The following is a 17,134-nucleotide window of genomic DNA, read 5'->3' on the forward strand; positions in this document are numbered from 1 at the left end:
GTATTGCAAACGGCAGCGGGAGCGTTTCTATAAAGTCAATTTAAACTTACGGTTTACACCGTGCTTTGAAGATGCATAGTATGCGACACGTGTTTCGCCGTAATTGTGGGCTCATCAGGCATACACACTCACTGCACTCCCTTACGGGAATCAATCCTCGGATGTCAAGCGGTAGAGGCAAGCCCCTAACGTTGTGCCACGGCGTGTGGTTCGTTCATTTGACAGCATGTAGATCGGGGTAATTACATTGCAGGCATTCGTAGTCTGATTCACAATCTGATTGTATGAGTGGTTACCTACCAGGTAACGCTTGTGGTTGGTGAGCAAGTCGGCTAACTTCTGTCACGGTGCCCTCTTTCAGTTGCGAGAAGCAGATCATAGAATGGTTGAAATAGTTTAATATATATAGCAAAATCCCCGCGCTTCGCAGGGGTGAATTTGGTATTGCAATCGGCAGCGTTTCTATAAACTTAAAGTTACGGTTTATACCATGCTTTGTTTCATATTCTTTTCCTACCTTATCAATTGTGTAATGTGTTTTTTGAACAGGTTTGATTCATCGAAGTGATTACTCCTGCTGTGTTCAGTCACTTCACGTGAGCCGCTCTCTTGTGTGATGTTGCGATGTCCACGGGTTTATTTAATGTTAGCTAAGACCCGGCAGTTAAAAGTTTCTCGCTACAGCAATTTTAACTCTGTTACAAAGTGATGCAAACTCTCGTTTATACCTCGTGTCTTCTCATTAAATTTGTATCTCGCGAATATGGCATTGTAAACGGCAGCGGGAGCGTTTCTATAAAGTTAATTTAAGGTTACGGTTTACACCGTGCTTTTTTATATCTCGAGTCTTCTCATAAAACTTGTATCTCGCGAATATGGTATTGCAAACGGCAGCGGGAGCGTTTCTATAAAGTTAATTTAAACTTACGGTTTACACCGTGCTTTTTTATACCTCGTGTCTTCTCATTAAACTTGTATCTCGCGAATATGGTATAGCAAACGGCAGCGGGAGCGTTTCTATAAACTTAATTTAGACTTACGGTTTACACCGTGCTTTTTTATACCTCGTGTCTTATGAAGATGCTTGTATGCGTCACTCACTCGCTTCTTATTGTTTCGCTGCCTTGTCAGTTGTGTAATCAATGTTTTCTTCAGCGCTCTTTGGGGCTCCTCCTTCTTTTCTACGTACTGACTTCACAGTCAGTTCACATGATTACGTGGGAGGCGTGATGACGCGACACGCAACTCCGTCTCCTACGGCCATCTTGCTGCCTTCCATTACAGTATATGGACAAAAAAGAGGTTCCAGTTATGACCATTACGCGTAGAATTTCGAAATGAAACCTGCCTAACTTTTGTAAGTAAGCTGTAAGGAATGAGCCTGCCAAATTTCAGCCTTCCACCTACATGGGAAGTTGGAGAATTAGTGATGAGTGAGTCAGTCAGTCAGTGAGTCAGTCAGTCAGTGAGGGCTTTGCCTTTTATTAGTATAGATAAATAGACAATTTTACAATGTAATGTTTCTGCAAATTTTCTTTTTCTTTCAGGAGTATATTGCACAGAATTTTTGCATCATGCAATCACAAATTGGATATGATATTTTAGCTGAAGACACCATTACTGCCTTGCTGCATAATAACAGAAAACTATTGGAAAAGCACATTAATGCCAAAGAAATAGAAACATTTGTGAGTTTGCTGAGAAGGAACAGAGAACCCAGGTAGAAAGTAATAGAATATATTATGTTTCCTTAAAGGCAATCAGTCAGTGGCTAAGTGTTTATTATGTAGTACTGCACTTAATAGTAGTTAAAGGAGGTGTATTTGTTGTTAGTAGACATGATGTTTTTAAATTTGCAATTTAGTACAATTTTGCATGCAGAGTATACATGTTTTTATGTTTGTTATAAAATATTTCATGGTAAATAAGGAAAAAGTAAGTAATCTTATTTGTTATAAAACTGGAAATTTATTTTCTCTATATAGGTTTTTGGATTATTTATCAGATCTTTGTGTCTCAAACACAACTGCCATTCCAGTGACTCAAGAGCTTATTTGCAAATTTATTCTTAACCCCAATAATGCTGACATTCTCATTCGCACAGAGTAAGTGTTGTTTTGGATGTAATATTGAAGATTTTTAGTTTGTAGAGAATTATTGGTTTTAGTCAAGGAATTAAGTTTTTTTTTTTTCATTTCATATTTCAATTTTTTATGCCATTTATTCGCTGATGTACAGTACCAGATGAGGGTTGTAATTACAATTTTGTCACCATGGCTATTCTTGTCATCTTCTATTGCAATATCATTTTGATCCACTTGATGGAGTAGAGAGCTATGAGACTAACCCTGTGCATGTATGCTTTTACAAACACTATAGCAGTAGCCTTTAGTAATACACTTACATTCTGCTACTGGCAAAGTTTGTCCATAACAATGAAATGGAGAAAATGTGCCTTTAATTCCTGAAACATAAACAGTATTTTTTTTGTGGAAGTTCTCTTTAAATTCAGCTTTACCTGCTGATATATATCTTGACATAATTAAAAGATAAGGAAGATATGATGTCTTTCTTTAAACAATTAGAAACATTGCACTTTTTATGCTAAATATTAGTAAAGCTGTTTCATTGATCCAGTGTCCTCATTTTAAATCTAGAGCTGTAACATTTATTTGATGAAGTAGGTGATAATGTGTAATAAAATGTTTGCCAATTAATTTTATTATTAATAAGTTATATTGTTGCATATATTATGTGTCACTTTATTGACTAAGAATAACTTAACATTTTGAAATACAGTATAGGTGATGCAGGTAAATATAGTGTAGGGTCAAAAGACAAAAAAAAAAAAAAAACTTTGAAAGTGTAATGCTACTTCAGTTTAACATCTGTTAAGAAATCCATTTATTGCAAAATTTGTAAAAATGAGCTCACCTACCACATGAACACAACTGTGCTGTAGGATCACCTGAAAAGATAACACACTGACGTAATGATGAGATATCTCTCTCACACACTTGGGAGTAATCAAGCTGTACTCTCATGGTCACTTTCTTCTGTTTCTTTGAGTAGCTTAAAATCAGTGCTTAAAAGAAGCTTAAAATATCAGTACCTTTTGAAGTAATAAACATAGAATAGACACAGAGGAAATATTAAAAACAAAATTGATGGAGCAGAACCATGATTAAACAGAATAAAGTGTGATTTTATTTTTTCTATACCTGATGGAGATGCTGATTTTCAAAATGTGATAGAGTATAGGACAGGGCTTTTGAGTAAGGTAAAGAGAGATTTGTAACTTTTTTTTGGTAGGAATTTATTCAAATCCACTGTATAAGAAGGCTGTGCTATCTTTAGATATTGATGCTAATGGAGAATTTAAATTCTTGGCAGTTCTTAGCCTCCCACCTCTCCTACAGTCCCCAAAGGTAGATGCTTTCCACAGTCCATGCCATGCATAGTTCAGAATATTGTTTCCTTTCATCTGTTCTTTTCTGTAAAATGCTTAAATCATTCAGTTCATTGTATGGGCCATCTAAATGTACAACCTGATTCTAATAATTTCAAGTAAAACACAAAATATTGTTGGTTGGCTATGGGCATGGCAAAGATAAATGCTTGAAAGTACAGCTGATGAAAACACAGAGTAGACAAATGAAAATCATAAACCTCTAATACAGATGATAACAGATACTCAAAATCCACATTATTCCTACTAATTACCATTTTCAATTCAGTTTGCTGTAAAATTCTGTTTTGTAGTGGCCATCAACAAAAGCGAGGGTCAGTCATTATGAAAATCAGGAAATGAACTATGGCAGAAATGTTTTACTGATGTGCAATTGTATGTAGTATGTGCAAAAGTAGACCACTCCAACAGTGACACAGTGTCTAAGAATCCTCAAAGATAATCATAGGGTCTCATGTTTTTCCTTGTTGATGGTGGAGACATTAGGAAAGGGAGGGAGTCTAACATAGACATAGAGAAAATGTGCACAATACATGCAGAGAGTGACTGGGTGTGAGATTCAAACACTAAATGCTGGATCCATGAGACAGCAACATTTTACCACTATGTCACACTTTTTTACAATTTAGTCAAACAAACATATAAATATGCTGTATTCTTACATTCTCAGACTTACACAGTCCATTTCAGGTTTGCAGTGGGACTGATGTCTATTCCAGCAGCATTAGGGATAAGACCGAAACCAGCCCCAGGATTGTGCAAGTCCAGAACAGGGCCCATATGTGCATGCACTCACACTCAAAAATAAATAGGACAGTTTAGAATAATCAATAAACATAGGTCAAACTAGTAATAATGGTATTTTTAAATGCCATGAAATTCATTTAAGAGACTGATAGAGTAAAAAACACCAAGGACACTGTTGATTTCAAAGCTGCAACTAGATGTTATCAGCATAAAAATTGTCATAAAACAAAGATGTCTTTTGTTTTGTGTTAAGTATGTATAAATAGCAATTATTTGACTTTTTTCTTTAAGATGGTAGTTCTACCCCTGATAATTGAACTTTGTATCAAGTTGGAATGCATTTAAAGGCCATGTTACATTGCATGGCTTTTCCAGACGATTTTCAGTTAGAACCTTCCTGTGCATAATTCCAACCCCCTTCTGTGAAGCAGTCACGTAAAGTGACATGTCCATTGACTCCCTCCAAATGGTCCATGAGTTACTCAGACAGAAGCATACCCGATTGATTTTAGTCTTACTCTTAAGGCCGGGCTTGTGTCCATGAGATCTGACAATCAATCAGTGCTCATCCAGAAGTACAATGCCTATAATGTAGTAAGGAATAAGGAACATCAGGGGGCTTTGGACATTACAAACAGAAGAGAAGCTTATCTGTCTGATGTCTCATATTTTGCATAACATTTAATTAGATTGGATAAACTTTATTAACCCCGTGGGGACAGATTCACAGAAAAAGAAAACTGCTGACATAGCAGATGAAATCCCTGTACCCTTTATTAACCCTTTGCACAGCACAGGCTCTGTGAGGCAGAGTGCTATTGGTTCTCACAAAAATTGCAGAGCACGACTGTTCTAGAATGGTTTCACAGTCAATAAATGTGACATGCACAGGAATTTTCAGTTGTGTAAATTGACATGGTCTAGCAACGAAAATTAGCAACTGTAGTTGACATACCCCATGGCTAGAAGTCTCGTAATATGACATCAGCTTACCAGGTGACAAATGTGTTTAGTATGTTTAAGTATGTTAATAAAAATAGAAGTTTTACATTAGCATCTTGCATCTCAGAAGCAAAACTTTTCTTCCCAAGTATTTATTCCAGTTAATTGTATAACTGCTGTTTTAATCTCCTATAGGCCTCCATATGCAGATGGTGACAATGCAGACAAAGGGAGCAGCAGGTTGGTTCATATCAGACTTTAAAATACTGTCTTACATTAAACATTTTAGCTATATTATGGGCTTTTTCATGATTCAAAAAGAATGATGCTATGGAAGTAAAAAGGTTTACATTTATATGAAAATGTAAAAGAGAACAAGTTAAAATTTGTGTTAAAAATTTGTGTTTTATGTAAAGCACTTTGAGCTACTTTTTGTATAAAAATGTGCTATATAAATAAATGTTGTTGTTGTTAAAATATTTTTTGTTCATCAATTTAAGTATTTAAGTAAGCATTATTTTCATTAAGGCATTTATTATCTCAATTAGTTTGTATTAATTGTCAGTTTCAGCAGGCTTTGCAGGCAATTGATTTTTTTCTCTATAGTTGTTTAATTAATCCTGTGTGTATCTTGTTGTGTTCCAGTATTAGCCTAAATGGATTGTCACAAATAATTTGAACTGAATAACATAAAATGTTGATTATGTCTGACATATGCCATCATTTAAAATAAATTTAAAATACATTCTAGTTTCTTTAACTCCTCTTTTATGTGGCAAAGGTGAAGTAACCATTCCTCTAAAAAGACTCAAAGCAAAATCAAAGCTATACATTCCTTAGCCAAGCTCTTGTGTTTTCTTTCGTTTGACCTGAGCACTAAGGTATAATCTTACTTTTGTTTCTAAACTTTTTTCTCTCCTAGAAGGTATATTGTTTTGTTGTTCATTTTTCTCTTAATTTTTTTAAATTTTTTTTTTGTAAATGACCTGCTTTCTTTTTGTTTCTAAGTCCTACATTTTTGTTCTTTTCTGTTTTTGCCCTTATTTCCCTATAAACAGGTCATCCTAAAATAAAAAAAAGAAATGAAACTGATTTACATAGTAAGGGTGTATTTATTTATTTATTTATTTATTTATCTGTCTATCACACCTCAGTTTAAAGTATGGTGAACTTTAAAAAAAAAAAAAAAACTTGATAAAAATAAAGTTTATAAATTGGAATTCCACTTTATTTAGACTGGTTGAAAAAGAAAATTGAATATAGAGAGATTCTGTAGATCGCAATCAAAAAAACGTTTTGTTTGTTTTGATGTTAATACAGTTGATTTGCAGTTATTCTTGACTATTACTGAGCTAAATGATGCCAGAAAAGCCATTATAGTAATGCTTTTTGTTACTCCTTTTCTTATTGACTTCACTTGACTAGGAACCTGCATAGTAAAGGAAAAGACACAAATAGAATTTATAAGGGAAAAATGTTTTATAGAGTAAATCAAAAGATGGCTAATTCTTACTTTTATCTTTTTGATCTTTTTTTTCCTTAAACCAGAACTGGGTTAGCAGATGTTGCTTCATCTCTGGAATAGAAGCTTTTTAATACAATCTTGAGAGCCTAATTTGTAGTTTTTCTAAAATAAGTTGTTTAAATGCCCCCACCCACCCCAATTCTGTTGCCTTTACAAGTAATCCCTTATCATGTTAAACCTTGTAGTTGTGAAAAATATTTACACAAATGTAATGAAGGCATTTTTTTTCTTTTAAACTGTGGAATATTTGAAATTTTGTTATTTAATTGATTTCTTTGCATTTGAAGCTTGACCAGAAATGTTATACTTCAGGTATATCCTTGAATTTTTTTAACTAAACTTTTTATTTTGTTTTGAAAAACAGTGACTTTCCTAGCTTCTGGTTTGCAGTTGCCCACATTCACTACACAGAGCTTTACCCTATTAAAAAATAATAATAATAATAATAATTTGGAGTGTCAGTGACCTTTGCATCCTATGAACCAAGTTACCTGAAGTATTCCATACCATTTCAGTAATTATTTACTGCTCTTATGCTGATCTTTCTGATCATAAAATACATCATTATGATATTAACTGATGAGAAGAATTCATAATTAATTGCAGAATTACGGTATTTGTGGGTTCCTCTAGAGTGTCTCTGTCTCTTGCACAACTTGGCTCAAAAACTACTCAGCACATTGTCATCTCATAACAGCCATTTTAGCTCTACACCGTCCTCAAGAAACGGTGACACACAGACAAACACACACCCATCATTGAGATACAAGTATTTTCTCTTTCAGGATACCCTAAAACACAGGTGTCGAACTCCAGGCCTGGAGGGCCGCAGTGGCTACAGGTTTTCATTCAAACCCTTTTCCTTATCAGTGAGCAGTTTTCACTGCTAATTAACTTCTTTTCCCTTCATTTTAAAAGCCCTGTTTTTAAGGATTCAGTCCTCTGAATTGATTCATTTTTTTTATTAAATGACAGCCAAACAGAAATGAGATGTGAAATGAGCCAACAGATGACCAGCTAAATTGGGTCTTCAAACTCCAACCAATTTCACTCCAGCTAATCTCTTAATGAGAAGCCGATTCTTGCTGTTAATTAAACTCATTGTTTAATTCCATGGCCTGTTGCTGCTCCCATTCTGCCACAGCAAACATTTCCAAAGCTGTTGATTTTTCGTTTTTTTTCTATGAACACTGTTCAAATGTTTTGGTGACCTGAGAGATCAAACATACCGAGACCACCTTCACTTTTCTTTATTTTCAGATATTGTGTGATCAGCTGGTCATGTGGCGGCTCGTTTTGTGTCTCATTAATGTTTGCCTGCTAATTAAGGAAAAAGAAACAACTAAGGGGCCTGAGTCACGTTAATTAAAACTAAAGAAAAAGAAGTTAATTAGCAGCAAGAACTGGTCACTGATGAAGAAGATGGTTAGAATGAAAACCTGCAGCCACTGTGGCCCTCCAGGACTGGAGTTCGACACACGTGCCCTATAACATCGAGATCTGTCAAAAAACAGAGATCAAAATTTTTTACGAATAGACAATAGATTATGGTGGGCGAGGGTACAAAGCAAAAATCTTTGTTAAGCATCACCTATAACTCATTAGGCAAACAAAAGGCAACAATTCACAGACTGCCTGAATTTTGTATAAATTTAAACAGATGTAATGACGTGGGGTCCTGTCTCTCTGCATGACCTTTCCTGTGATTGTCAGTCCCAGAATTTACTTACTCATTTGTTCAGTTAGAGGGCTGAGGGCTATAATTCCCATGATCGCCGGTCATGTCATGTGACATCTAAACTGATTCAGTCCAACCAATATGTCATTTGTTCTAACCAAATCAATATTTTATTTCATCTTAAGTCATAGCAACAGGGCTGTATGTGCGTGACAGGTGACAACCAATGAGCACTCGCCCCATAAGTGCTATGTCTGCAATGTAGGCGCAAAGGATGATGGACATGGATGTTTTGGACCCTGCAAACAGAAGACAGATTATTTTTTCATATTTTGTGTGTTTGTTGTACCATGACAGAATGGAATGAGGGAAGAAAAACAGATTGTGGCTGAGCTCACTATACGGTACATGGAAGGCCTTTGTACAGCAGCAGCCCTTCAGATTGTGAGAAACTCATGAAACTTTAGAAATTTGGAACTGTGCTTGAAAAGTTGTCAGAGTCATGTGTATCATACCTTGTGATTACTAATCATATAATCTGACATTCTCGGGCAACATGATTAGCAATTGTAGTTTTCAAGCTTGACATACCCTCTCACTAGATAGAAATCTTGTAAGGTGTCACCAGCTTTAAAACTAAATCATGTTTGATTTTGTTTTGGTGACTCCCAAACTGGTTGGAATGAGTCCCTGGGAATGTTGCACTAAATGAACAGTTTGTTATGGGAGAATGCCATTAAGCACTTGATAGTACCATCATAGTGGTAGGTTCTGAAAAACTGAGGACAAATTAAATCAGTCAAGAGAAATTCCCTCATTCAAGGAGACATGCACTGTTTTATTGTAACAATAACAACAATGCCATTGATATGTAATTATGCATCTACCGTCTTTTTCCGAAAATAAGACACTGTCTTACTTTCTTTTTTGGTCCAAAATACGCACTAGGGCTTATTTTCGGGGGAGGACAAAAATAAGTATATTTATATATTTTTATTTAATACGGTATTTATTTATTTTACACAGAATACAGAAATTAAAATTTATTCAATTACAGTCATGTCATCTTCTTCTGGAACATCGTCATAAATCAAATTCTGAATTCTGTTCTGATTTTCCTCCAAATCCATTTCCTGTTGAATCATTGGCCCGAATCTCTCATGTCTTGCAATATAGCTATCGTTAAATGAATACTTCTTGTCTAAGTAGCCTGTTCGTAGTGCATTGGAAACACAACTATCAGTTATTTTGTCCCATGAATTTTGTACCCAATTCACAACTTCCTGTAAGCCTGGTTTTACAAAATTACCTCGATGATTTCTCACCATTCTGTTTTCAATATATTCATTGATTTCCATCCGCAAATGATCCTTGAATGGCTTGTTTATTGCAATGTCAAGTGTCTGGAGGTAACCAGTCATTCCTGCCGGAACCATTATTTGATCAATCTTCCTCTCAGCAAGAAAGTTTTTCATGTCTTTAGCGCGGTGAGTACTGGCTGAATCCCAAACTAGTAAACCTCTATTTCGACCCCTCAACAGTGGTGGCAGCATAAAATCAACCCACTTTCTTATAACTGCTTGGGTGCACCAGGCTTTTTCACTTTCAATGACATAAATTCCTGAAACGCGTTGAATCTGGTCTTTTTTACCTTTAGTGATTAAAAATGGCGATACTTTCTTGCCATCTAGACAAATCGCCAAAATACAGGTAACACGTGCACTATCGTAACCGGTAGAAGGAACGTAAATTGACGAGGAAGCCTTGTGGTGAACCGTCGTTTGAGCTCCTTGGCCTAGGAATACCGCGGTCTCATCCATAGCAATCATGTTGGAGAGTTGGTATTTCGAAAAATCGATGCCATCAACAAAAAGCTTAAACGCAAGTGCACGTTTAACAACTTCATTGTCTTCCAGCTTAAACATTGTTGTTGATCTCCTTAGAGACAGTTCATGTCGTTGAAGGAAGTTGTCCAGCCAGTGTGACGATGCTTTAAATTCTTCTGTGGATATATCAAATTCAATTGCCGTTTCAAGGGCAAATTTTTGAATATCAGCCCTGCGCACAACCAAAGCCATTGCTCTCCTGTCGGCAATCCATTCCCAGATGCATTCTTCCAACTCAGAAAATAACGGCTGCCGACCTGATCCAACTCTGCGTTTTTTCTCATTTCCTTGGTCCACCAGTTGACACAGGTTATCGTAGTCTGCACGCCATTTACGAACCATACGGAGATCCAGCATCTTCTCTTTACAAAAGGCTACAAGATTTACACCCCTGGAGTCTTCCACAATTCCCTTTTTGTACTCGACGGAATAGCTCTTTCGTTTTGTACCGGTACTCATTTTAACCGGTTAAAAATTATTCACTTTATAAAAAATAAAATGACGTATGCGGAAATAATCAGACTTACAAGACTGAAATGAACAAACGTTGTATCTGCACTGTCACTCAATGTAGACTGCTGCCTTAACGAACAATTATTTATAGTGTGCGCCAACGACGCGTTCCGTCGCATTCCGCATATGCATGCCCCCCTCCACCCCCTCCCCACCTCATTCGACCATACTCTGCGATACGCGCGACGCAGTACAACACAGCAGAGCAGAGCGGACACAATATTTATGTATTCATGCTGCCTTATGTTGTATTTTTAAGATAAATTCCAAGAATTAATTTGAAACGAACTGTAGAGGTAAACAATGAATTTCTCGGAATATTTTATTTCAAACATTTCTCTGAAATACGAGTATTAAGGAAGCTAAACATACTTAATACATCAACAGCATTTTTTAACGAATTCTGTTTTTCACATTATTTTAACTAGGGCTTATTTTTGGGGGAGGGCTTATATTACAAAAAGTTCCGAAAATCTCGATAGGGCTTATTTTCGAGGGATGTCTTATTTTCGGAAAAAGACGGTATTTCTGGATAGCATTTGCATCACTAGTTGTGCAGCTTATTAGCCTGACATCTATGCTATTGTTAGTTCAAGGAAGAAAAATATAATTTTTCCTCATTAAGTGACAAATGAAGAACATGTAAGCAAGATGTTACATGTATGGTAAAAGACTAAAAGGTATGTAAGGATATATGGTGCCATGGGAAAATAGAAATGATTTAAGTGACTTGATAGAGTGCTATACAAGTTGTGTCTACTATGCACTTAAATGTCTTGGTGCAGTAATATGCAGTCAGAGATTTGTAGTTGACAGATGTGATGTAAATGATAGGATGAATTGTTTGCATTTTTCTTATTTTAAATGTCACTTTACAGATGAGAAGGCGAATTATAAAATGAGCATAATATAAAACAGTGAGAGACATTAAACATAAAATTATTGTAAAACCCAAATATCAGAGGTGATTGAAATACTGAAATGACAAGTCGTTTTTAGCTACATGATATACCTAATTCAGAGCTAATTTAATAGACTTGTGTTAACCAATTGAGATACACAGCCACTGAAAAACCGGATGTGTTAGCTGCTCTTTTTATCATTCTATTCAAATATAATTTACAAAAATGTTTCCAATAAACTATTGAGTTGCTATAAATACTCCACTTAGTTTTTCTTTGCAACAGAACATCATGGGATGTTTTTGACTATTATTTTCCTTCTCATTGCTTATTTCTTGCATCATGTCACTTGGGCTGGTCTCCCCATAGTATAGCCTATTTGAGTACAAGGGTGTTTTATGGTAACTTAATTAGCAATAAAATGATACCTGTTACATGTGCTTTATGAAAAATAAAATAAAATTATTTGTTACAGTGTTATGCCATTACATGCTGAAAATGGACACGAATTACAGGATGACAGTGAAGAAGAGGAAATTTGGCTCTATTGGACTGATAGTAACACCGAACGTCATGGAAAATCAATCAGACATTTGGCCCAAGATGCTAAACAAAACAATAAAATGGATAAAGAAATCATTTCTTATTACAGGTATAAACAAAATATATCAAACAATATCAAGCAACAATTCAGTTTTGTAGTTTCATAATTAAAATATATTTTTTGTTTCATGCTGAGTTTTCTCTGTTGTGTATTCTTATCATTGCTTATATATTTGTTACTTTTTGATTTTGTTTGGTAATTTTAGGTACATTATTTAAATTCATTTTGAATTCCTGGAATATTAAGGACAATGTGGTTCTTTAATTTCATGGAAGACATAAAATGTACTTTGTTTGGAAATAATGGATTATAGCATATTCTTAGACTTTAAAGTTACATTTATTTATAAAAATACATTGATATTGTGGTTCTTGTAAACATTTCGCCAACTTTCTTAAAAATTAACTTTACCACATTATCCATTTTTAAAGTAAAAATTTAATATTTTTGCCAAGTTGAAGATGCTCCGATTTTCACTTAGAGTAACGAGGGTAGACAAGATTAGGAATGAGCATATTAGAGGAACAACACAGGAACGATACTTTAGTGACCAAGTGAGAGGCTAGATTGATATAATATGTGTACGTGCAAAGAGAGATGACAAATACTTCGAGAAAAGAATGTTGAAGATGGAACTGTCAGGAAAAAGGAAAAGAGGAGGCCCAAAGAGGAGTTTTATGGATGTGATGAGGCAGTCAGTGTGGCAGGAAATGATGTAAAAGACAGGGATAGATGGGAGAGCGTGGGGGCCATGAGGTCACTGGAAAAGGATATGTGGTGCTCCTGATATCTTTGCAAAAGTAAGAATATCTAAGTCTTTAGAGTCCTGGTGCGTCCTGTTTTGCTATATAGTTGCGAGGCATGTATGCTATCGAGTGACCTCACAGAAAGACTGGACTTTTTTGTTACTGTGTCTCTTCGGAGAATCCTTGGGTACTACTGGTTTAACTTTGTGTTAAACGAGCAGTTGCTCATGGAGTCCTGAATGAGTCATATTACCTACATTGTGAAGGGAGCCTCAGTTATGGCACTACGGCCATGTGGTGCCTCCGATGGTGATCCGGCTCACAGCATCCTCATTTTTGAGGACCTGAGCTGCTGGATCTGGCCAAGGGGATGCCCATGTAACATCTGGCTGCTGCAGATATATGATCATTTCCGGGGGTGGGACTGAACTGCGTGTCTACCTGGGTGGTTGTCAACCAAGAGCTACTTCGTCATGTGGTGTGTACAGCAACGTGCAGTACCAGTGCACGCACCCTGACTTGACCTGTTACATACATACATTCATTTGTTTTTAGGTGAAGCATTATTTATAAATTAAAAAGAAAATTAATTTAGCTGCTTTTGTGGGGCATCAGCAAAATTGGGAAACTATAGCCATAAAACTTACTGAATATGTACATTTTGAAGTCAGAAGTGTCCCTGAGTATTAACCTATGTCTTGAGATTGCAGACATATTGTAAAACATTTTATCCATCTTGTTTTTGCGTTGATGCCACAATATTTTTAAACAGGCTCAGTTAATTCCTTACCCTGTAAATAGAATTTTTTTACCCCCAGAGGTGTCGTTACTTGTTGCTCATTTTATGTATGATGTAGTTGCATAAGTTATAGTTTTTAAGGTGTCCTTTCAGTTTTTCTAAGGATTTTAAAAAAACACGCTGTCATTTGTCTACTGCTCATAACCATAAGGAGCAACAAGAAATACCACAATTAAAGGTGCAACTGATGGAAGAGGAGAGAAAAAAGACGGCCATCATGATTCCAGCGCTAATGACGGAACAGGACAATCCCACACATGATTTGGGATCACCCATTCCCACATCCACCTCTACTTGGCCACATTACCTATGCCCCACACAAAAACACACTACCATGTTATTTTTTTATTCATCTAAAATGCATATGCCACACACCCTCTGTATCACTGCTGTGATGTTTGTTTCATCTCTGCTAGGGGTTCCAGTATCCAATAAAGTTATGCCTTTCTATCCTACACTAAGATGTGAGCCATGTGTCAAACTTTCTAATCTGTTACCTGGATTGGCACGTAGCACAGGAAGAACTTCAGAAAAGACCAACCTGGTCAGTTGTGTTCCTTAGCTTTGCACCAAGTTCTTTAAATCAGGATTGCAGAAATGGCAGCCTACCCTTATGTTTGTCTGGTGTTCAAGTGTGGACAATGACTACTGGATGCACACTTGCTTTGGCCACGAGCCTATTAGCCCTTTATGGGAGGTCCCCACTTGTGCACCTGAAGCAACACAGTATGCTTGTACCTGTCGCAAACCTGAGTTTCAATGTCCCTAATGATTACATTCTCTACTATGCCTACATCTTTCTTGATTGTTTGTTTATTGATCCTGTTAGCTCCTGCAGAACATCACTTAATGCTAATGCCTCCAAGGGTTTGGGACTATAGACTTTCCATCTGTTCTTTTTATTTCTCATCCTGGTTAATTGCATTATCACTCTCCTAGCTGAAAGTTATACTCAGAAGGTATGTTTTTTATCTGAAATTGTGTCCTTTCATCTTAATTGTGGAGGTATTCAGTAAGTTTTAAAGACTGGTTTAATATTTTCCTTTTTTGTCAAACAATTATTAAATAAAATCCAAGATGGAAATACTTTGTTGACTGTATATAATTTAACTGTTTTATTTTTTTTTGGCAGATATCAATTGAACCTATTTGCTAAGATGTGTCTTGATCGTCAGTATCTTGCAATAAATCAAATCTCCAAAGAACTTTCTGTGGACCTTATTTTGCGTTGTATGTCTGATGAATATTTGCCTTACAACTTGAGAGCCTCTTTCTGTCGACTAATGCTACATATGCATGTAGACCGGGATCCACAAGAAACTGTAGTCCCGATCAAATATGCCAGACTCTGGACAGAAATCCCTTCCAAAATCAGTATAAATGAGTAAGTTTTTATACCTTTTGAATATTAATGGAGGTGCAGTTTATGGTGGTTTGAGAAATACATGAAATAAAATGGATAGAAATTCTTAGATGATTCTTAGAAATGGTATTTTTATGTTTGAGTCAAGTGCACATTGTATCGTCCCATAATTATTTTGAAACTGTTTTGATAATTTTCCTTAGACAGTTTTTTATAAAAGTAAAATCTGTCAAGGTGCTTACAACTATCCCTTTCAGACTCACTAATTTAATTTATGCAGTGAATTGCCTATGTGTACATTCTGTGATCCCAGCTTCTGTCATCCTCAACTTTTAATATGTGGCAAATATACAGGACAACTTTGGACAGACTAAATCAGTGAGTTAATTACTACTCTTTAAAAGCAACAGTCTGCTTTTCACTAATAGTCGGGTGGCAAATGATGCCACTGTGAAGGTGAAATACAGGTAAAATTCCGTTACAAGGAATATCTTTACAATGAAATTTTCATTACAACAAAGTATTTTTATGGTCCCGACAGTTTCCCCATATGACATGAGTCTACATTCAGCAGATACTTTCATTACAACGAAGTGCCCAAAAGACCTTGAAATACCTGAATGAATCATCCACAGTGCAGCACAGTTGTGCACAACAATCCCCAAAAAGACACATTGTAAAAATAAATTTCTATCTTCGAGCTTTCCTTGTACTGTTTTTTGCTGTGTTTGTTTTCTGTGGTTTTCAGTGATACTTTTTAATTATTGCTTGTCAACATTTGAGAAACACCCATTGGAATTTAACTCATTGTCACCCTCCTATAGAAACGGCAGACACGAAAAAACGATAACAGTTCATATTAAAAAAAAAAAAAAAATTTGCAGCTCTTGATTGTGGCAAAAAGAAAAGACGTTGCCAGTGAATTCGGAATTTTGCCATCGACACTGTCAACTTTCTTGAAAGATCAAGCAAAAAAAGAAGAAAAATTTCGAGTTGCAAATGTATGTGAACTGCTGCATTTGAAGACGTTGAAAAAGCCATTTTTATGTGGTTAAGTGATGCTCATTCAAGAAACATTCCTATTAATGCAGTACTCATTCAAGAAAATGTGAGGTTTCTAAACTCTCATGGCACCTATACTGGACAACACACCAAAGAGCATCCCTAAGTATGATCACTGTGTCTGTAGAAGACTGTTTATCTATTGCTGGGGCAACAGCAGGCCCACAGCTGTGCTGCGGTTCTTCACCAAAGCAAACAGAAAAGATCTAGATGGGTGATGCAAGGAACATTGTAAATGCAGGGAACCTAGCCACAACCCTGTCTGACTGCTGTGTCTGTTTATAGGAGAGTTGCAGATCCCGCTACAATAAATAACCATGTTGTTCCTGTTACAAGCTGAATAATGCTGGTTTTGCTAAAGTACTGAGACTCAGCCTTGTGTTTTGGGGTGTAAGACGGAGTTATGGCGCAACCCCAATATTTTAGGATTCACTTCTGTGGCACCTCGCTGCACCATTGTGAACCTGCTGTTGCCTTGCCCCGGCAACAGACAAACAATCTTACACAGACGCGGCAATCACGCTTCGGAACGCACTTAAGTGTGATGTACCCGGTGGGGGGTGGGTGGATCCAAAAAGAATTCAGAAACCTCAAAATATGAAGAAGAGGAAAAGGAGGATTCGGCTTCTGATTGATAACTGTGCTGCCCACAACATGCTTCCACATTTAGATAATGTTTGCCTTGAATTCCTCCCACCCAATTGCACAGCAGTGCTTCAGCCATTGGATTTGGGCATCATTCGCACCCTGAAAGAGTATTATCGCAAGGAAATGCTGAGAAAAATTCTCGTCAGCATAACTTGTAGACAGGAGAAGATTAAAATTAAAGTGAAAGAAGCTATTGAAATGACTGCAAACACCTGGACGCAAGTTAAAGAAAGCACTATAGCAACAAATA

General features: G+C 36.3%; 1 protein-coding gene across 4 annotated transcripts in view; it reads left to right on the forward strand.

Moving 5' to 3' along the window:
- itpr2 (inositol 1,4,5-trisphosphate receptor, type 2) overlaps positions 1–17,134 on the forward strand; it is a 1,448,083-nt gene that overhangs the window by 244,756 nt on the left and 1,186,193 nt on the right. For all 4 annotated transcript variants that reach the window (XR_007935422.1, XM_051929951.1, XM_051929945.1 and 1 more), the window contains 5 exons: positions 1,548–1,720; positions 1,986–2,105; positions 5,354–5,398; positions 12,138–12,314; positions 14,944–15,195. Coding sequence is in view for 3 of the 4 variants with exons in the window: in XM_051929951.1 (XP_051785911.1) it covers positions 1,548–1,720; positions 1,986–2,105; positions 5,354–5,398; positions 12,138–12,314; positions 14,944–15,195 (767 nt within the window). In the remaining variant the exon portion in view is untranslated. The remainder of the gene's footprint in view (positions 1–1,547; positions 1,721–1,985; positions 2,106–5,353; positions 5,399–12,137; positions 12,315–14,943; positions 15,196–17,134) is intronic.

This window comes from Erpetoichthys calabaricus, chromosome 1 (genome assembly GCF_900747795.2).
Source record: "Erpetoichthys calabaricus chromosome 1, fErpCal1.3, whole genome shotgun sequence".
NCBI lineage: Eukaryota > Metazoa > Chordata > Cladistia > Polypteriformes > Polypteridae > Erpetoichthys > Erpetoichthys calabaricus.